This window comes from Anolis sagrei, chromosome Y (assembly GCF_037176765.1).
Source record: "Anolis sagrei isolate rAnoSag1 chromosome Y, rAnoSag1.mat, whole genome shotgun sequence".
NCBI lineage: Eukaryota > Metazoa > Chordata > Lepidosauria > Squamata > Dactyloidae > Anolis > Anolis sagrei.
Genome location: NC_090035.1, coordinates 81,832,901 through 81,855,517, shown reverse-complemented (window position 1 = coordinate 81,855,517; position 22,617 = coordinate 81,832,901). Strand labels below are relative to the sequence as shown.

Sequence of the window (22,617 nt, the reverse complement as noted above, 5' to 3'; positions counted from 1 at the left end):
CGCCGAGAAGAAATTAATGATTTCTCTCCTGTCTCGCTCTCTCTCCGAACACGGAAAGCCCGGCTCTCCCTGGACAAAAGGCCTTGGCTTTGAATCCCTGAGGTCTTGCGAAGGATGATGGGAGTAGCAGTCCAAAAAGGGAGTCCAAGAGGGCTGGGAATGCACCCCAAGGGATATTTCAATTCTGAGCCTTCCTTGCCTATGAAAACTCACGAGACTTGAATGTGCAAGATTGCACACAAGTTCTGACCCCAAATACTAAAAACTAGAACTTCCAAAGTGTGGGGAAAGGGGGTCTTTTGGGACTGCAATTCCCATCATCCCCGTATAGCCTCACCTTGGTCCCTTTCCTCCAAATACAAGAGAGTAGAATGTCTAAACCATGTGGAAATACACGAGAGGAGGTTCCACCTGAACATGAGGAAGAACTTCCCAACTGTGAGAGCTGTTCAGCAGTGGAACTCTCTGCCCCGGAGTGTGGTGGAGGCTCCTTCTTTGGGGGGTTTGAAACAGAGGCTGGATGACCATCTGTTGGGGGTGCTTTGAATGCAATTTTCCTGCTTCTTGGCAGAATGGGGTTGGACTGGACGATGGCCCAGGAGGTCTCTTCCAACTCTAGGATTCTATGATTCTATGATGTTTCTGACTGTGAGAGCTGTTCAGCAGTGGAACTCTCTGCCCCAGAGTGTGATGGTGGCTCCTTCTATGGGGGCACTGAAACAGAGACTGTGAGAGCCGTTCAGCAGTGGAACTCTCTGCTCCGGAGTGTGGTGGAAGCTACTTCTTTGGAAGCTTTTAAGCAGAGGCTGGATGGCCATTTGTCAGGGGTGATTTGAATGCAATATTCCTGCTTCTTGGCAGGGGGTTGGACTGGATGGCCCATGAGGTCTCTTCCAACTCTTTGATTCTATGATTCTATGAGATGGCCATAAGTTGGAGATACCTTGAGATGTTTTAGACGACCATAAGCTGGAGATACCATGAGATGTTTTAGATGACCATAAGCTGGAGATACCTTGAGATGTTTTAGACGACCATAAGCTGGAGATACCATGAGATGTTTTAGATGACCATAAGCTGGAGATACCTTGAGATATTTTAGATGACCATAAGCTGGAGATACCTTGAGATGCTTTAGATGACCATAAGTTGGAGATACCTTGAGATGTTTTAGATGACCATAAGTTGGAGATACCTTGAGATGTTTTAGATGACCATAAGCTGGAGAAACCTTGAGATATTTTAGATGATCATAAGCTGGAGATACCTTGAGATGTTTTAGATGACCATAAGCTGGAGATACCTTGAGATATCTTTGATGGCTTCAATAGTTTCAAACTACAAGAAAGGAGATTCCATCTGAACACGAGGAAGAACTTCCTGACTGTGAGAGCCGTTCAGCAGTGGAACTCTCTGCCCTGGAGTGCGGTGGAAGCTCCTTCTTTGGAAGCTTTGAAACAAGGAAGCTGGATGGCCATCTGTCGGGGGTGCTTTGAATGCAATTTTCCTGCTTCTTGGCAGAATGTGGTTGGACTGGATGATAGCCCACGAGTTCTCTTCCAACTCTAAGATTCTAAGATACCATTAGCTATAGATGCTGGTGAAACATCAGGAGAGAATGCTACTGGAACATAGCCAGATGGGCAAAAAAATCTCACAGTAACCCAGTGATTCCGGCCACAAACACAAAAGCCATTGACTTGGAAGTTCTCTTCTTTCCTTTCGTGCCAAGAAAGTTTTCCCAGACATGCCATCTTCCCGTGCCCTACTTGGAAGCCACCCGCTCCCTTCCCCCTCGGTTGCTTAATTGGCCGGCTTCGTTAAAGGCTGCCCCCTTCCCCTCTTCGCCCAAAGACGGGCATGGCGGAGGGACCGGCCGATCCGCAGAGCCTATTTCCAGACCAAGGCTGGGCTGGGGGCTCTTTTTTTAGCTTCCCCGGGGATTTGGGGCCCAGAAGGGCTCCGGCTATTCATAGCCAGGCATTCGGTTCTCAGAGTTCCTGACGGATGGATGGATGGATAGAAGGCTGGGAAGGGGGTTCCGCTCTTGGGTTCCCACTCTGCAGAGTTCTATGAGCTCCAGAGAACACGCATGCATGCTCCTGTGCAAATCCAGGAACGGCACATGCAATTGAGGTGTGCAATTTAAGTCCGGCGCATGCATTCTGCAAGTGAGAGAATTGGCTGTCTGCAAGGATGTTGCCCAGATATATCGATTATTATTATTATTATTATTATTATTATTATTATTATTATTAGTGTCAGGAGCGACTTGAGAAACTGCAAGTCACTTCCTGTGTGAGAGAATTGGCCGTCTGCAAGGATGTTGCCCAGATATTTCGGTTATTATTATTATTATTATTATTATTATTATTATTATTATTAGTGTCAGGAGCAACTTGAGAAACTGCAAGTCATTTCCTGTGTGAGAGAATTGGCCGTCTGCAAGGATGTTGCCCAGATATTTCGATTATTATTATTATTATTATTATTATTATTATTATTTGTGTCAGGAGCGACTTGAGAAACTGCAAGTCACTTCCGGTGTGAGAGAATTGGCCGTCTGCAAAGATGTTGCCCAGATATTTCGGTTATTATTATTATTATTATTATCATTATTTGTGTCAGGAGCGACTTGAGAAACTGCAAGTCACTTCCGGTGTGAGAGAACTGGCCGTCTGCAAGGATGTTGCCCAGATATTTCGATTATTATTATTATTAATATTATTATTATTATTTGTGTCAGGAGTGACTTGAGAAACTGCAAGTCGCTTCCAGTGTGAGAGAAGTGGCCGTCTGCAAGGATGTTGCCCAGATATTTCGATTATTATTATTATTATTATTATTATTAGTGTCAGGAGCGACTCGAGAAACTGCAAGTCACTTCCGGTGTGAGAGAATTGGCCGTCTGCAAAGATGTTGCCCAGATATTTCGATTATTATTATTATTATTATTAGTGTCAGGAGCGACTTGAGAAACTTTTGGTGTGAGAAAATTGCCCGTCTGCAAGGACGTTGCCCAGATGTTTAAATGTTTTACCATCCTTGTGGGAGGCTTCTCTCATGTCCCCGCATGGGAAGCTGGAGCTGACAGAGGGAGCTCATCCACGCTCTCCCCAGATTCGAACCTGCGACCTGTCAGTCTTCAGTCCTGCCAGCACAAGGGTTTAACCCATTGCGCTACTGGGGGCACCTTATTATTGTTGTCGTCGTCGTCGTCATTATAACTGAAATCCCTTTTCCCAAAGTGGCTCATAGGTGATCCTTGGACAAGCCACTCTCTCTCAGCCTCAGAAGAAAGCAAAGACAGGTTCATTGCAGAGTCAACGCAATTTGAAAACGACTTAAAGGCGCACAACAACAAGGCCAAAACGAGGACCCTGACTATGTCTCAGAAGCCTCTTGGAAGCCAGGGTTGATCATGGCTTGGAAAAGGCACACCTGCTTTTCCAACGTCTCGCTGTTGCATTTTGCCTTGGCTGCCGTTTCAGAGCGTTTTCCTCCCTATGCGGCCCCTCATTCCCCTCCCTTTGCCTCTTGCTTGGGCTTGGAGGGCCCCCCAAAGTGGCCAGACCGGTTTCGGTCTATTTTCCTCGTCTCTCTGGATACCTAAAAGGCACCATTCTTTGCAAACGGCAGCCGGAAAGGGAGAAGAATACACAAGGACCGACCTCCCAGGGCAGACAGATTTAATTGCATATGAAACTATCCCAGCAGCAATCTTGGACTGCTCTGAGCTACTTTGCAAGGGGCATCTACAAGGCAGGATTCATCCAGTTTGAGACCACTCAGGGGAGCGTGTTTGCTCCATCCATGTTCAACATCGACACAAATGACCAGCCATTGCCAGAAGGGACAGAGAGTTTCATCTATGCTGATGATCGTGCCATCACCGCTCAAGCAGGGAGCTTTGAGATGGTAGAACAGAAGCTCTCCGAAGCTCTAGGTGCTCTTACTGTCTACTACAGGGAAAACCAGCTGATCCCTAATCATATATCATATATATAATATCACAAAGGACAACCACCTCACCCGCCTGATAGGAAACCTGCTACAAAACAGGAGCTTTTTTGTTGAGTTCCAGGGCCAGAGAAGCAGATGGCGGAAACAGAAGAGCGGCCTGCCTCAGGGGAGCGTGCTTGCTCCATCCATGTTCAACATCGACACAAATGACCAGCCACTGCCAGAAGGGACAGAGAGTTCCATCTATGCTGATGATCGTGCCATCACCGCTCAAGCAGGGAGCTTTGAGATGGTTGAACAGAAGCTCTCTGAAGGTCTAGGTGCCCTTACTGCCTATTACAGGGAAAACCAGCTGATCCCCAACCCATCTAAAACACAGACATGTGCCTTTCATCTCAAGAACAGAGAAGCATCCCGAGCTCTGAGGATTATTACCTGGGAAGGAAGGAATCCCACTGGAGCATTGCAGCGCACCCAAATACCTGGGAGTCACTCTGGACCGTGCTCTGACCTACAAGAAGCACTGTCTGAACATCAAGCAAAAAGTGGGCGCTAGAAACAATATCATACGAAAGCTGACTGGCACAACCTGGGGATCACAACCAGACACAATGAAGACATCTGCCTTTGCGCTATGCTACTCTGCTGCTGAGTATGCATGCCCAGTGTGGAACACATCTCATCACGCTAAAACAGTGGATGTGGTTCTTAATGAGACATGCCGCATCATCACAGGGTGTCTACGCCCCACACCACTGGAGAAATTACACTGCTTAGCTGGTATCGCACCACCTGACATGCGCCGGGAAGCAGCAGCCAATAGTGAAGGGACCAAGGCAGAGACATCTCCAGCTCATCCCGTTTGGGTATTGGCCAGCACGTCAACAACTTAAATCTAGAAATAGTTTTCTAAGATCTGCAGAGACACTCGCTGGAACACCCCAGCAAGCGAGAGTCCAAAAGTGGCAGGCTCAAACGCAGATACTAAAGGAGAGACTCCACCCTGGGCACATAGAGGGCTGGGCAACTTGGAAGGTGCTGAACCGACTGCACTCTGGCACCACGAGATGCAGAACCAACCTTCAGAAATGGGGCCACAAAAGTGGAATCCACGACATGCAAGTGTGGAGAGGAGCAAACCACAGACCACCTGCTGCAATGCACCCTGAGCCCTGCCACATGATGCACAAGGGAGGACCTCCTTGCAGCAACACCAGAGGCTCTCCATGTGGCCAGATACTGGTCAAAGGACATTTAATCCACTACCAAGCTTGCAAACTTTGTGGGGTTTTTTCTGTTTGTTTGTTGTGTTCTGTTAGAAATGTAATACAAAGGTATGGTTGCTGATGACAGGATTAAAAAAAAATCACCTCTCAACAAAAGATTCCCCCAGGCACTGCCAAGCCATCAAATGCTAATTAGGTGGTCAGTTGAAACATTCACCCCCTAGCTGCAGCAGACAAGAGTCCTTTGCCCCACCACTTGCTCTGCAATATAGTCACAGGAGTTTCTCCTTGGCTACGTCAGAGTGTAGGGCCTTCTTCCCAAAATTGGCTTCCGAACTGATATTATCTGCCGAGATTAGCATCCCAGCACATGCCGGAGGGGCAAAATAATCTCTTTTGAGGCATCTCAATCGGAGAAGCACACTGGAGATATAACAAGACATAACGCATTCTGGCAGGCCTAGGACCACATGCGGAGAGGGCCATCTGTGGACTTCTCCCACGGCCGGGGAGCTCTCCGTATCACATCTGCAACCCGGCCGTAATTTGGAGACATGGGAGAAGAATAAAGATCCTGGGAGACAAAGACTTGGAAAAGCCAGTGTGATCCCAGGCTGCATCCAAAGAAGAATAGGATAGAGGGACGTCCTAGTCGCACACGCTTCTGCCTTGTAATAATAACCACCACGTGTCCAGTTCTGGGCAGAACCATTCAATAACACTAGGCAATGTCAGCTGTGTTCCTGGGTTATCAATACAATTTTCTAATTGGGTCTACCAGACTGTCTTTGTGGAAGCAATATCCTGCAGCATTATGATTATATGTATGTATGTATGTGTGTGTATGTATATGTGTGTGTGTGTATAGAATCATAGAATCCAAGAGTTGGAAGAGACCTCCTGGGCCATCATCCAGTCCAACCCCATTATGCCAAGAAGCAGGAATATTGCATTCAAATCACCCCTGACAGATGGCCAGCCAGCCTCTGTTTCAAAGCTTCCAAAGAAGGATCCTCCACCACACTCCGGGGCAGAGAGTTCCACTGCTGAACGGCTCTCACAGTCAGGAAGTTCTTCCTCATGTTCAGATGGAATCTCCTCTCTTGTAGTTTGAAGCCATGGCTCCATTGCGTCCTAGTCTCCAAGGAAGCAGAAAACAAGCTTGCTCCCTCCTCCTCCCTGTGGCTTCCTCTCACATATTTATACATGGCCCTTATCATGTCCCCTCTCAGCCTTCTTTTCTTCAGGCTAAACATGCCCAGCTCCTTAAGCCGCTCCTCATAGGGCTTGTTCTCCAGACCCTTGATCCTTTGAGTCGCCCTCCTCTGGACACATTCCAGCTTGTCAATATCTCTCTTCAATTGTGGTGCCCAGAACTGGACACAATATACCAGGTGTGGTCTAACCAAAGCGGAATAGAGCATGACTTCCCTAGATCTAGACACTATGCTTCTATTGATGCAGGCCAAAATCCCATTGGCTTTTTTGCCACCACATCACATTGTTGGCTCATGTTTAACTTGTTGTCCACGAGGACTCCAAGATCTTTTTCACACGTGCTGATCTCAAGCCAAGCGTCCCCCATTCTGTATCTTTGCATTTCGTTTTTCCTGCCAAAGTGGAGTCTCTTGCATTTGTCCCTGTTGAACTTCATTTTGTTAGTTTTGGCCCATCATCTCTCTAATCTGTCAAGATCGTTTTGAATCCTGCTTCTGTCCTCTGGGATGTCCTAGGTGCACACACTTCTGCCTTGTAATAATAACCACCACGTGTCCAGTTCTGGGCAGAACAATTCAATAACACTAGGCAATGTCAGCTGTGTTCCTGGGTTATCAATGCAATTTCCTAATTGGATCTATCATAAAAACATGGGGAAAATGAATAAATTGCCCAGACTTTATCTTTGTGCAATATCCTGCAGCATTATTGTATGATTCTATGTATGTATGTATGTATGTATGTATACACACACACACACATATATCTATCACACTACTAGCTGTACCCACCACACATTGCTGTGGCCAACCTTCCCACCCTCTTTCTCTCCTTCTTTCCCTCTTTCCTTCCTTCTCTCCCTCTTTCCTTTCTTCCTTCCCTTTTTTCTTTCCTTTTCTCCTTCCTTCTCTACCTCTTTCCTTCCTCCCCCTTTTTCTTTTCCTTCCTTTTTCTCTCCTTTCTTCCTTCTCTACCTCTTTCCTTCCATCCTTCACTTTTTTCTTCTATTTTTCCTTCCCACATTCCCTCATTCCTTCCCTCCCTCTCTCTCTCCTTCTTTCCCTCCTTCCTTTGCTCCCTCTTTCCTTACCTGTCTCTCATTCTTTCCCTCCTTCCTTTGTATTATAGTATAATAATTATGTCTCTTCCAACTCTAGGATGCTATGACTTTCCTGAAAACAAGCCCTTCCAGCACAGGAGTTGGACTGGATGACCTTTAGGGGTCCCTCCCAACTCTAGGATTCTATGACTTTCCTGCAAACAAGCCTTTCCTGTGTGTAGAGTTGGAATGGATGGCCTTTAGGGGTCCCTCCCAACTCTAGGATTTATGACATTCCTGCAAATAAGCACTTCCTGCTCAGGAGTTGGACTGGGTGGCCTTTAGGTGTCCCTCCCAACTCTAGGATTCTATAACATTCCTGCAAACAAGTACTTCCTGCATGGGAGTTGAGAATGGATGGCCTTTAGGTGTCCCTCCCAACTCTAGGATTGTATGCCTTTCCTGCAAACAAGCCTTTCCTGCACATGAGTTGGACTGGATGGCCTTTAGGTGTCCCTCCCAACTCTAGGATTGTATGACTTTCCTGCAAACCAGCCTTTCCTGCACATGAGTTGGACTGGATGACCTTTAGGGGTCCCTCCCAACTCTAGGATTTATGACATTCCTGCAAACAAGCACTTCCTGCTCAGGAGTTGGACTGGGTGGCCTTTAGTGGTCCCTCCCAACTCTAGGATTCTATGACTTTCCTGCAAACAACCCTTTCCTGTGTGTAGAGTTGGAATGGATGGCCTTTAGGGGTCCCTCCCAACTCTAGGATTTATGACATTCCTGCAAATAAGCACTTCCCACACAGTAGTTGGACTGGGTGGCCTTTAGCAGTCCCTCCTAACTCTAGGATTTTATTACTTTCCTGCAAACTGGCCCTCCCTGCACGGGAGTTAGACGAGTTTCCTGCAAACAAGCTTTTCCTGCATGGAAGTTGAGGATGGATGGCCTTTAGGTGTCCCTCCCAACTCTAGGATTTTATTACTTTCCTGCAAACTGGCCCTCCCTGCACGGGAGTTAGACTGGGTGCCCTTTAGGTGTCCTTCCTAACTCTAGGATTCTATAACTTTCCTGCAAATAAGATCTCCTTGCAGGAGCTGGGCTGGATGGCTTTTAGGGGTCCCTCCCAACTCTAGGATTTATGATATTCCTGCAAACAAGCACTTCCTGCATGGGAGTTGAGAATGGATGGCCTTTAGGTGGTCCCTCCCAACTCTAGGTTTATATGACTTTCCTGCAAACAACCCTTTCCTGCATGGGAGTTGAGAATGGATGGCCTTTAGGGGTCCCTCCCAACTCTAGGATTTATGACATTCCTGCAAATAAGCACTTCCCACACAGTAGTTGGACTGGGTGGCCTTTAGCAGTCCCTCCCAACTCTAGGATTTTATTACTTTCCTGCAAACTGGCCCTCCCTGCACAGGAGTTAGACTGGAGTTTCCTGCAAACAAGCCTTTCCTGCATGGAAGTTGAGAATGGATGGCCTTTAGGTGTCCCTCCCAACTCTAGGATTTTATTACTTTCCTGAAAACTGGCCCTCCCTGCACGGGAGTTAGACTGGGTGCCCTTCAGGTGTCCCTCCCAACTCTAGGATTGTATGACTTTCCTTGCACAGGAGTTGGACTGGGTGGCCTTTAGGGGTCCCTCCCAACTCTAGGATTCTATGACTTTCCTGCAAACAACCCTTTCCTGCATGGGAGTTGAGTATGGATGGCCTTTAGGTGTCCTTCCCAACTCTAGGATTGTATGAGTTTCCTTGCACAGGAGTTGGACTGGATAGTCTTTAGGGGTCCCTCCCAACTCTAGGATTTTATGACTTTCCTGCAAACTGGCCCTTCCTGCACAAGAGGTTGACTGGATGGCCTTCAGGGGTCCCTCCCAACTCTAAGGCCAAGAAAGGAGCTGTTCTTGCAGCAGTGGATTGCAAGACTCTGGGAAAAGCTAACGCAGGAGACCTGGAATGCGGGAGGCGAGGGCTGAGCAAACAACCAGCTGGGACATGTTTGGGTAAGGAGAGCCACCCTCCCAAGGGCTTCTCCTTCTTCTCCTTCTTTGAGATGGGGAGACAGGGCCCGGGGGACTGGAGTGTGATTTACACCAGCGGCACCTCCTCCTTCTCCTCCAAGCTCCATTCCACCCAAAGCCTCATTCCTCTCTCCCACACCCCACACGCAACACTTTGGCATCCAAAGGCCATCATCATCATCATCCACTTCGCTGTGAACCCAGCGGATAAACATCCTCCCTTTTTCTGATCTGTTTGTGCCAGCCTCTGGCAGCATCTGCAAAACACTGAGCCAGAATAGGACATGACCCACCTTCTGGAAAGGAGGGAAGAGGAAGTCCAGTTCTGTTCTAGGAAATACAGTTTGGGGAAATTGTAGTGGCGGCACCTTCCGAACTAATTCCCACGAAACTTTTGGAAATTATAAGGAACTCTGTCAAACTTTGGGTGCACGCTGTATCCAAATGGTTTGAGGAGTTGAGAGTGGATTTGGAGACCAAAAGTGGCATTAATGCAAGTCATAGTTTTGCAAGGACTTGTGCGCCACCATGGCATTAATGCAAATCATAGTTTTGCAAGGACTTGTGCACCGCCGATCTACAACTCCCAGTTTTCCACGACATTGAGCCACTTTGAGTCTTCTTCGGAAGAGATAGAGCAAGGTATAACTAAATAAATGATGTTGATTAAAGCAATGCCAAACGGTGTTCATTCTATAGTGTAGATGTACTCAGAGAAGGTGAAAGACCTTGTAAAACTACAATTCCCAGATTTTCATAGTACTTAGTCATTAAAGCAGTGCCAAACGGTGTTCATCCTATAGTGCAGATGTACCCAGAGAAGGCAAAAGACCTTCTAAACTACAACTCCCAGGGTTTCATAGTAGTTAGTCATTAAAGCAGTGCCAAATGGTGTTCATTATATAGTGCAGATGTACCCAGAGAAGGTGAAAGACCTTGTAAAACTACAACTCCCAGGGTTTCATAGTACTTAGTCATCAAAGCAGTGCCAAACAGTGTTCATTCTATAGTGCAGATGTACCCAGAGAAGGGGGGGAGACCTTGTAAAACTACAACTCCCAGGGTTTCATAGTACTGAGTTACTAAAGCTGTGCCAAGCGGTGTTCACTCTACAGTGTAGTTGCACCCAGAGAAGGCAAAAGACCTTGTAAAACTACAATTCCCAGGATTTCATAGTACCTAGTCATTAAAGCAGTGTCAAACGGTGTTCATTCTACAGTGTAGATGTGCCCGGAGAAGGTGAAAGACCTTATAAAACTACAACTCCCAGGGTTTCATAGTGCTGAGTCGTTAAAGCTGTGCCAAACGGTGTTCATCCTATAGTGCAGATGTACCCAGAGAAGGCAAAAAACCTTATAAAACTACAATTCTCAGGGTTTCATAGTACTTAGTCATTAAAGCAGTGCCAAACGGTGTTCATTCTATAGTATAGATGTGCCCTGAGAAGGTGGGAGACCTTGTAAAACTACAACTCCCAGGGTTTCATAGTGCTGAGTCGTTAAATCAGTGCCAAACGGTGTTCATTCTATAGTGCAGATGTACCCAGAGAAGGTAAAACTACAACTCCTAGGGTTTCATAACAGCTAAATTAGTGCCAAGCTGCATTGATCCTACCCAGTAGATGTGCCTGTAGGAAGGCACCTTTGAGACCAATCCATTTCTTGATAAGTCATGAAATGCAAAATCAACATTCGAACTTCAGGTGCACACTGTATACACACATTGGAACGAAGAGTGAAACCGGATACCCAAAGTGACCATTGTGTTATGAATGCTAATCACAAACATTCAACCGAGAGTTAAGAAAGACAGTTTGCTACAATGACAACAAGGGAGCACAAAGCTCCGGTGGAAGCTGGCTGGGTGGGTGCCCAGCGCTCAGAGTTGGAAGCCGGCCCGTTTCTCGTTTCTGGGAGCAAGAGGTGCTCTCACGTTCAGCCCGGAACGAAAGCCGCACCCTTTGGCCCTCCCCTTGGAGGTGTACGCTGTGGTCCAGGTATGAGGAACTCTGCACAAACCTACCCAAACTCTCCAAAGGACACTCGAGCCTGGCATTCCGAGAAACCCTCCAACGCAGGAATGTTCGGAAGGATTAGTGACTTCATAACAGGTTTTATAATCCAGGAGTAAAAAGTTTGGAAGAAGGAGGGCTTCCCGGCAAAGAGAAGGTCTGGAGATGAATCATGTTTGCAGAAGAGCAAGTCCAAAAGCAAGTGATTATTCTGCATTACTTCACTTGAAATAGTTCAACCTAGTTTTCCTCAACCTTCCTAATGCCGTGACCCCTTAACATGACAACATGTTGTGGTGAAACCCCAACCATCAAATTATAGACCAAATTTGGCACAAACACCTGATACACCAGAATTTGAATACTGGTGGGGTTGGGGGGGTATTGATTTTGTCATTTGGGAGTTGTAGTTATTTATTTATTTATTTATTTATTTGGGGTTCTTGTACCCCGCCCTTCTCACCCCGAAGGGGACCCAGGGCGGCTTACAACTGCAAGGCACACTTAGATGCCTGCCACACAAAACAATCATCACAAAAGTACAACAATTCAAATTACCCACAATTCAGGCCATTATCCCAATAAAATCAATAAAATGATAAAATCAATAAAAAACAATACAAAACTAATTCTTCCTCCTACCCATCAGTGTACACTAACTCAAAGATCTGTTTTTGATTCCACTTCGACAATCCTGCTGATCTTACACATCTGATTGTCTTATTTACTACTACTACTAAGGAGGCCGTCGAAGTCCTGAACCGGTGCCTGGCCGCTGTAATGGTCTGGATGAGGGCGAACAAACTGAAACTAAATCCAGACAAGACAGAGGTACTCCTGGTCAGTCGCAAGGCCGAACAGGGTATAGGGTTACAGCCTGTGCTGGATGGGGTCGCACTCCCCTTGAAGGCGCAGGTTCGCAGCTTGGGTGTGACCCTGGACTCGTCGCTGAGCCTGGATCCCCAGGTTTCAGCGGTGACCAGGGGAGCATTTGCACAGCTTAGGCTCGTGCGCCAGCTGCGCCCGTACCTCGGGAAGTCTGACTTGGCCACGGTGGTACACGCTTTGGTCACATCCCGCCTTGACTACTGCAACGCTCTCTACGTGGGGCTGCCCTTGAAGACGGCCCGGAAGCTCCAGCTAGCCCAGCGCGCGGCAGCCATGTTGTTAACAGGAGCAGGGCGTAGGGAGCACACAACGCCCCTGCTGTCCCAGCTCCACTGGCTGCCGATTCGCTACCGGGCCCAATTTAAGGTGCTGGTACTATCCTACAAAGCCCTAAACGGTTCCGGCCCAAAATACCTTGCAGACCGCATCTCGGCCTACGAGCCCACGAGGACCTTGAGATCATCCGGGGAGGCCCTTTTCTCGGTCCCGCCTGCCTCACAGGCACGCCTGGCGGGGACGAGGGAGCGGGCCTTCTCGGTGGTGGCCCCCCGGCTGTGGAACGCCCTCCCTGCTGAAGTTAGACAGGCGCCATCCCTTATGGCCTTTCGTAAGAGCCTGAAAACATGGCTTTTCGAGTTGGCCTTCAACTGAGTGCCATTTCATTGGTAATGTTGGTAATGATGACCGGAATGGACCACGACTATGAGACTGTTATGACCCCATGATACGACGAAGCGGATTTTTAGTTTAAGTATATGTTATGTAGTAGTAGTATTGTTGTGTACTGTTTTGATAATTGTAAACTGTCTTTTCTATGTTGTTGTTCACCGCCACAAGTCGCCCTAGGGCTGAGAGTGGCGGTAAATAAGTGCAAGTAATAAATAAATAATAAATAAATTATTTAATTGCCCGGTTGCCCAAAGGCCTGGTTTCACAACCATGTCTTCACCCTCCTCCTGAAGGAGAGGAGGGATGGTGATGCTCTGATTTCCCCCGGGAGTGAGTTCCACAGGTGAGGGGCCACCACTGAGAAGGCCCTGCTCCTCGTCCCCACCAGCCTCACTTGTGACAGTGGTGGGGTCGAGAGCAGGGCCTCCCTAGATGATCTCAAACTCCGAGGTGGGACGTAAAGGGAGATACGTTCGGACAGATACACTGGACCGGAACCGTACAAGGTTTTGTAGGTCAAAACCAGCACCTTGAATTGTGCTCGGAATTGGATCGGCAGTGGAGCTGACACAACAGGGGGGTGGTATGCTCCCTGTATGTCGCTCCAGTGAGCAATCTGGCTGCCGCTCGCTGGACTAGTTGAAGTTTCCGAACAGTCTTCAAGGGCAACCCCACGTAGAGCGCGTTGCAGTAGTCTATTCGGGATGTAACAAGAGCATGGACCACCGTGGCCAGATCAGACTTCCCAAGGTACGACTTCCCAAGGTAGTTGCTGGGATTTATAGTTCACCTACAATCAAAGAGCATTCTGAACTCCACCAACGATGGAATTCAACCAAACTTGGCACACAGAACTCCCATGACCAACAGAAAATACTGGAAGAGTTTGGTGGACATTGATGTTGAGTTTCGGGAGCTGTAGCTCATCTACATCCAGAGATCTGGGCCCAACTTGGCTCAAATACTGGAAGAGTTTGGTGAGCACTGATGTTGAGTTTTGGGAGCTGTAGTTCATCTACATCCAGAGATCTGGGCCCAACTTGGCTCAAATACTGGAAGAGTTTGGTGAGCACTGATGTTGAGTTTCGGGAGCTGTAGTTCATCTTCATCCAGAGATCTGGAACCAACTTGGCTCAAATACTGGAAGAGTTTGGTGAGCACTGATGTTGAGTTTCGGGAGCTGTAGTTCATCTTCATCCAGAGATCTGGAACCAACTTGGCTCAAATACTGGAAGAGTTTGGTGGGCATTGATGTTGAGTTTTGGGAGCTGTAGTTCATCTACATCCAGAGATCTGGACCCAACTTGGCTCAAATACTGGAAGAGTTTGGTGAGCACTGATGTTGAGTTTCGGGAACTGTAGTTCATCTACATCCAGAGATCTGGACCCAACTTGGCTCAAATACTGGAAGAGTTTGGTGGGCATTGATGTTGAGTTTCGGGAGCTGTAGTTCATCTACATCCAGAGAGCACTGTGGATCTGGACCCAACTTGGCTTGAATACACAAAATGACTCAAACAATGATGGATCTGGACCAAACCTGGCACAGATACTCAATAGGCCCAAATGTGAACACTGTTGGAGTTTGGGGAAAATAGACTTTGACATTTGGGAGTCGTGGTTGCTGGAATTTATAGTTCACCTACAATCAAAAAGCATTCTGAACTCCACCAACAATGGAATTGAACCAAACTTGGCACACAGGACTCCTATGATCAAGAGAAAATAGTGGAAGAGTTTGGTGGCATTGATCTTGAGTTTCGGGAGCTGTAGTTCAGCTACATCCAGAGAGCACTGTGGATCTGTACCCAAATTGGCATGAATCCTCAAAATGCCTCAAATGACTCAAACAATGATGGATTTGGACCAAACGTGGCACGGATACTCAATAGGCCCAAATGTGAACACTGCAGTCCCTTCCCATCATAGCACATCATCCTGGCCATGAGTCACTTAAGACGGACCGACTCACTGCTGAGACATTCAGATCCAGGAAAAGAGGTGATGCCAGGCATTGGAGGAGAAGAGCGAGCGGCACCTATTTGGCACAAGACTGCAGACAGCAAAATGATGGAGTTATGGGCAAGATCTCAAATTGAAACCATGATATGGGAGTGCTTTGGTTGGGCATTCCTGCCTGGCAAGGGGCCCGACTGGATGCACCTCTCTCCATCACATATACCCCTCTATTCTGCCTTGGTTAGACCACATTACCTGGAATATTGTGTCCAATTCTAGGCATCACAATTGATGACAGCAACAACAATAACAACAGCAACAACAGCAACAACAACAAATGAAACAGTTAGACCACACCTGGAATCACACTGTGTCCAATTCTAGACATCACAATTGACAATGGCAACAACAACAATAACAGCAACAACAACAAATGATATGGTTAGACCACACCTGGAATCACACTGTGTCCAATTTTGGGCATCACAATTGAAGGGAGATATTGAGAAGCTGGAATGTGTCCAGTGGAGATAATCAAGGGTCTGGAGAACAAGCCCTATGAGGAGCGGCTTAAAGAGCTGGGCATGTTTAGCCTGAAGAAGAGAAGGCTGAGAGGAGACATGATGAGAGCCATGTATAAATATGTGAGAGGAAGTCATAGGGAAGAGGGAGCAGATCAAGGGTCTGGAGAACAAGCCCTATGAGGAGCGACTTAAGGAGCTGGGCATGTTTAGCCTGAAGAAGAGAAGGCTGAGAGGAGACATGATGAGGGCCATGGAAAAATATGTGAGAGGAAGCCACAGGGAGGAGGGAGCGAACTTGTTTTCTGCTTCCCTGGAGACTAGGATGCAGAACAAAGGCTTCAAACTACAAGAGAGGAGATTCCACCTGAAGGCCATGTATAAATACATGAGGGGAAGTCATAGAGAAGAGGGAGCGAACTTGTTTTCTGCTTCCCTGGAGACTAGGATGCAGAACAAAGGCTTCAAACTACAAGAGAGGAGATTCCACCTGAAGGCCATGTATAAATACATGAGGGGAAGTCATAGAGAAGAGGGAGCGAACTTGTTTTCTGCTTCCCTGGAGACTAGGATGCAGAACAAAGGCTTCAAACTACAAGAGAGGAGATTCCACCTGAAGGCCATGTATAAATACATGAGGGGAAGTCATAGAGAAGAGGGAGCGAACTTGTTTTCTGCTTCCCTGGAGACTAGGATGCAATGGAGCCATGGCTTCAAACTACAAGAGAGGAGATTTCATCTGAATATGTGGAAGAACTTCCTGACTGTGAGAGCCGTTCAGCAGTGGAACTCTCTGCCCCAGAGTGTGGTGGAGGCTCCTTCTTTGGAAGCTTTGAAACAGAGGCTGGATGGCCATCTGTCGGGGGTGCTTTGAATGCAATATTCCTGCTTCTTGGCAGAATGGGGTTGGACTGGATGATGACCCAGCAGGTCTCTTCCAACTCTAGGATTCTAGGATTCTTTGACTGTGAGAGCTGTTCAGCGGTGGAACTCTCTGCCCTGGAGTGTGGTGGAGGCTCCTTCTTTGGAGGCTTTTCAATAGAGGCTGGATGGCCATCTGTTGGGAGTGCTTTGAATGTGATTTTCCTGCTTCTTGGCAGAATGGGGTTGGACTGGATGGCCCAACTCTGTGATTTTAGGATTCTATGAAGATATCAATTGAAAAACATGAAATGGGAGTGCTTTTGTTGGGCATTCCTGGGGCCCAACTAGATGTCCTCTATGTTCCCCTATCATTTGTAAAATTCTATTAACAATCAATATGTTTATGGTGCCCGCCAAAGGCCACAACAAAAAGCTACAAAGGGTACAGAACAGAACATCTGAAATTATTTTTGAAAGTACAGAAGGCACTGACCCAGTCATTTCCAAGCTCACGTAAACAATAACAAGCATTAGAGTTACAGGTAAGTTTTTTTGACGGCATGAAATTTGATTATTCCTGAGCAAAAAAGGAAGACAAAGGAGGAAAAAAATGGGGAAACTTTGGCACCAAAGTGCCAAATGCTGGACCAGTCTAACAACTACTATGTCAGGCTACACAGAGAAGCCATTGAAATCCACAAGCATGTGGACAATTTCAACAGAAAGGAAGGATATTGGGTTTATATATCTCTGGGAGAAAGAACTCTTGTCTGTTGGAACTAGGTGTAATTGTTTCAATCAGCCACCTTGATTAGCATTTGATGACCTGACCGTTTTTTAGGTGTGGCTTGTTCATGCCTGGGGGAATCTTTTGTTGAGAGGTGATTAGCTGTCCCTGGTTGTTTCTTGTCTGGTGTTCCCCCCTTTTTTAGAGTTGTTCTTTATTTACTGTTATAATTTTAGAGTTTTTTAATACTGGTAGTAAGATTTTGTTCATTTTCATGGTTTCCTAGTTTCCAACAGACCACACAACCTCTGAGGATGCTTGCCATAGATGCAGGCGAAACGTCAGGAGGGAATGCTTCTAGGACATGACTATATAGCCCGAAAAACCTACAACAACCCATTGTATTCTAGAAGTATTCTCCCCTGACGTTTCAAAGGATCCCCCCAGGCAGTAAGATGCCACACCTTGAAACTGCTAGGCCATCAAATGTTTACTCTCTGGAGTTTCCCTGTGTTTGAGTGTTGTTTTACTGTTATAATTTTAATTGTATAATTTTACTGTTATAATGCCAGGCCATTAAATGCTCATCAAGGTGGCCAATTGAAACATTCACACCTAGCTCCAACGGACAAGAGTTCTTTCTCCCACCCTGGATTTTCCACAGTACAAACCCAATTTTCCTAGTTTCCAACAGACCTTACAACCTCTGAGGATGCCTGCCAGAGATGCAGGTGAAATGTCAGGAGAGAATGCTTCTGGAACATGGCCATACAGCCCAAAAAACCTACAACAACCCAGTGATTCCAGCCATGATAGCCTTCGACAACGGTGACTACTGGATGGCATATGTTCTGTATCAGAAACTAGAGCTGATGTGGTCTATCCTATTTCAATCTCTTGGAGAGAGATTGGAAAAGAATGGGCGAAACGCAAGGAAAGCAGACATTTCTCCCAACAGACACACAACAACAAAGAGAGGAGCCTTTTCCCTTGAGGCTGCAAATGCGGGAAAAAAAGTCCGAAGGAACAAGGCTCTCTTGGGGAGAGGAGTGAGGCTGCAAAGTGAGGGAGGAGATGCTGAGAAAAGGAAATACGGCTCCGGCCCAGCTTACTTGTCCAAACGTATCTCCCTCTATGTTCCGCGTCGTAATTTAAGATCCGCCGGGGAGGCCCTGCTCTCAGTCCCACCAGCTGCACAAATGCGTCTAGTGGGGAAGAGGGACAGGGCCTTCTCAGTGGTGGCCCCCCGCTTATGGGATTCACTCCCCAGCGATATCATATCGACCTCCTCCCTCCTTTCTTTTGGGAAAAAAACTAAAATCGTGGTTTTGGGCCCAGGTCTTTGGCTAGTAAAACTACAGCTCACAAGATTCCATAGCATTGAGCCACAGCAGTCCAATTACACAATGTTGATGCACCCTTAGTGAAACTACAACTCCCAGGATTCCTGAGATGCAGCAGCTCAAGTGCACTGAGATGCAGCAGCTCAAGTGGTGCCAAACTGCACTCATTCCACAGTGTCGGTGCACCATTAGTGAAAATACAACTCCCAGGATACCATAGCATTCATTGAGCAACAGCAGCTCAATTCCACAGTGTCGATGCACCCTTAGTGAAACTACAACTCCCAGGATTCCATAGCACTGAGATGCAGCAGCTCAAGGGGTGCCAAACTGCATTCATTACACAGTGTTGGTGCACCCTTAGTGAAACTACAACTCCCAGGATACCAAAGCATTGAGCCACAGCAGCTCAATTCCACAGTTTAGTGGGCGTTGACCTTGAGTTTGCGAGTTATAGTTCACCTACATCCAGAGAGCACTGTGGAATCAAACAATGATGGATCTGGATCAACTTGACACAAATACTCCATATGCCCAAATATGAACACAAATGGAGTTTGAGGGAAACAGATCTTGGCATTTGGGAGTTGTCGTTATTGGGATTTATAGTTCACCTGCAATCAAAGAGCATTCTGAACACCACGAATGACAGAATTGGGGCAAACTTCCCACACAGAACCCCCATGACCAGCAGAAAATACTTAAGGCCACCCAGTCCAACTCCCTTCACCGGGGCAAGAAAACATAATCAAAGCCCTCCTGACAAAGGGCCATCCAGCCATAGATATAGATACAGATATATGATTCACACAGAGAGAGAGAGAGAGAGATAGTATCCTAGATTTGAAAGGGACCCCTAAAGAAGGACTATGATATGTTGCATATCCCAGAGTAGGCAAACCAGACACTCTCCACATCCACACTGACAAAGAAACAGCAAGAAATACTGTTTACCTATAAACAAAGAAATTACATATATTAGAAACCAACTATTACTTTATTTTCCAGATCACCAGACTGGGTCACAGCAACGCGTCTATATAAATAAAAATGTAATCTTCGTTTGTGGGATTAACAGAACTCAAAACCCACTGGAGGAATTGACACCAAATTTAGACACAAGACACCTAACAACCCAATGTCTGTCCTTCACACATAAAAACACAGCAGAAGGGACTTAAAAAGCCCCAAAAATTTAAATGATGAAAAGCTAAATGACAATACAGAAAAAAGGAAGAAAGAGGGAGGGAAGAGGGGAGAAAGAAAGAAAGAAAGAAAGAAAGAGAGGGAAAGAAAGAAGGAAAGGGAGAAGGAAGCATGGAAGCAAAGAGAGAAGGAAGGAAGAGGTAGAGAAGGAAGAAAGGAGAGAAAGAGGGAGGGAAAGAAAAAGGGGAAGGAAAGAAAGTTAGAGAAGGAAGGAAGGAGAGAAGGAAAGAAAAAAGGGAAAGAAGGAAGGAAAGAGGGAGCGAAGGAAGGGGGAAAGATGTAGAGAAAGAGGGAGAGGAGAGAAGAAGGAAAGAGAGAAGAAAGAAAAGAGAGACAGCAGAAGAGAAAGAAAAAGGGGGAAGGAAGGAAGGAAGGAAGGAAAGAGGGAGTGAAGGAAGGGGGAAGATGTAGAGAAAGAGGGAGGGAAGGAAAGAAGGAAAGAGAGAAGGAAGAAAAGAGAGACAGCAGAAGAGAAAGAAAAAGGGGAAAGGAAGGAAGGAAAGAGGGAGGGAAGGAAGGAAAGAGAGAAGGAAGAATGGAAACAAAAAGCGAAAGAGGGAAGGGAAGAGGTAGAGAAGGAAGAAAGGAGAGAGAAAGGGAGGGAAAGAAAGAAGGAAAGGGAGAAGGAAGCATAGAAGCAAAGAGAGAAGGAAGGAAGGAGGTAGAGAAGGAAGAAAGGAGAGAAAGAGGGAGGGAAAGAAAAATGGAAAAGGAGGGAAAGTTAGAAAAGGAAGGAAGGAGAGAAGGAAAGAAAAAAAGGAAAGAGGAAGCGAAGGAAGGGGGAAGATGCAGAGAAAGAGGGAGGGAGGGAAAGAAGGAAAGCGAGAAGGAAGAAAAGAGAGACAGCAGAAGAGAAAGAAAAAGGGGAAAGGAAGAAAGGAAAGAGGGAGGGAAGGAAAGAGAGAAGGAAGGATGGAAACAAAAAGCAAAGGAAGGAAAGAGGTAGAGAAGGAAGAAAGGAGAGAAAGAGGGGAGGGAAAGAAAGAAGGAAAGGGAGAAGGAAGCATGGAAGCAAAGAGAGAAGGAAGGAAGGAGGTAGAGAAGGAAGAAAGGAGAGAAAGAGGGAGGGAAAGAAAAAGGGGGTAGGAAGGAAAGTTAGAAAAGGAAGGAAGGAGAGAGGGAAAGAAAAATGGGAAAGAAGGAAGGAAAGGGAGTGAATGAATGGGGGAAGATGTAGAGAAAGACGGAGGGAAGGAAAAGAGGAAAGAGAGAAGGAAGAAAAGAGAGACAGCAGAAGAGAAAAAGGGGGAAAGGAAGGAAAGAGAGATGGAAGGAAGGAGAGAAGGAAAGAAAAAAGGGAAAGAAGGAAGGAAAGAGGGAGCAAAGGAAGGAGGGAAGATGTAGAGAAAGAAGGAGGGAAGGAAAGAAGGAAAGAGAGAAGGAAGAAAAGAGACAGCAGAAGAGAAAGAAAAGGGGGAAAGGAAGGAAGGAAAGAGGGAGTGAAGGAAGGAGGGAAAGAAGGAGAGAAAGAGGGAAGGTTGGTCACAACAACGCGTGGCGGGTACAGCTAGTAATAAATAAATAATAATACATAACCTTCTGTCCCTAATATATATACACAGGTACCCCCCTAATGCACACAAAGAAGGGGGCTGCTTTTCCCACTTTGAGGAGGGGGCCCTGATCCTGAGAGGAAAAGCCCCCTCGCAGGTGCCAGAAGAGCCCCAGAAACAAGTGAAGAGAGAGAGAGAGAAGAGAGGAGTGGGTTTGGAGACGGGAGGGGGGACCTTGGAGTGGAAGGGGAGGAGCCCAAATTGGGGAGGGGGCAGAGCAGGTGAAGTTCTCAACGGGGAGGGAGGGGTTGGTTGGTGGTCTAGGGGGAAAATGAAGAGGGTCCCTTCATGCTTTAGGGGGCAAATGCCCCTCCATGGGAAGCCCCTCTCCCGTGCGCCTTAGGTCGGACTTTTGGGTTCCTTTTGGCTGCTAGGGCGCACAGAACAGTTTCCCTTGGAGAGGCTCCTGCGCCCCGGAGAGAGAAGGGATCCCCCCCCCCAAACTCCCCCAAATCCTCAAAGGAAGGGTCTTCTTTCCTTTCTTACCTGAGCAAGCCAGGAGCAAGACCCCCGCCCAAAGGAAGACCCCTCGCCAAAGAGGCGCCTTTGCAGAGCTGCGCGCCGGAGCCATCCCTGCGCCCTCGAGACTCTCTTCTCGCCTTCTCTCCTCTAAGGCTGGGAACTGAAGCCGCTGCTTCAGAGCAGACCCCCCCCCACTCAATGTCCCGCCCCCCGAGGCTCCTCCCACTCCCCCTCAAGACACGCCTCCCCTGGCTGGGGAAAAAAGAGAGAAGAAAAGGAGAGGCGGAGCAAAAAGAGAGAGAGGAAGGGGATCTTCTTCCCAGGGTCCCCAAAAGGGAACAAAGGGGATTCCCTTCCCAGGGAAGGAAAACCAAACCCAGGCCTCCTCCACAGCTCTTCCCAAACTCTTCTAAGGTTGGGTTTTCTCCTAAATTGAGCTGGAAACAAGGACACGCTTCCCTTTTTGGAAAACCTCTCCATAGACAGTTTTCATGGATTATCTTCATAGAATCCTAGATTTGGAAGAGACCTCCTGGGCCATCCAGTCCAACCCCATTCTGCCAAGAAGCAGGAATATTGCATTCAAATCACCCCTGACAGATGGCCATCCAGCCTCTGTTTCAAAGCTTCCAAAGAAGGAGCCTCCACCACACTCTGGGGCAGAGAGTTCCACTGCTGAACGGCTCTCACAGTCAGGAAGTTTTTCCTCATGTTCAGATGGAATCTCCTCTCTTGTAGTTTGAAGCCGTTGTTCCCTTGCGTCCTAGTCTCCAGGGAAGCAGAAAGGAAGCTTGCTCCCTCCTCCTCCCTGTGGCTTCCTCTCACATATTTATACATGGCTATCATATCTCCTCTCAGCCTTCTCTTCTTCAGGCTAAACATGCCCAGCTCCTTAAGCCACTCCTCATAGGGCTTGTTCTCCACACACTTGATCATT

General features: G+C 47.1%; 1 protein-coding gene across 1 annotated transcript in view; it reads right to left on the bottom strand.

The window, feature by feature from the left end:
- Positions 1 to 21,855, bottom strand: part of LOC132780038 (basal cell adhesion molecule-like) — a 94,407-nt gene extending 72,552 nt beyond the window's left edge. The window contains exon 1 of the mRNA XM_067461603.1: positions 21,705 to 21,855. Coding sequence (XP_067317704.1) covers positions 21,705 to 21,789 — 85 coding nt within the window. The 5' untranslated portion in view covers positions 21,790 to 21,855. The remainder of the gene's footprint in view (positions 1 to 21,704) is intronic.
- Between the last annotated feature and the right edge of the window lie 762 nt (positions 21,856 to 22,617).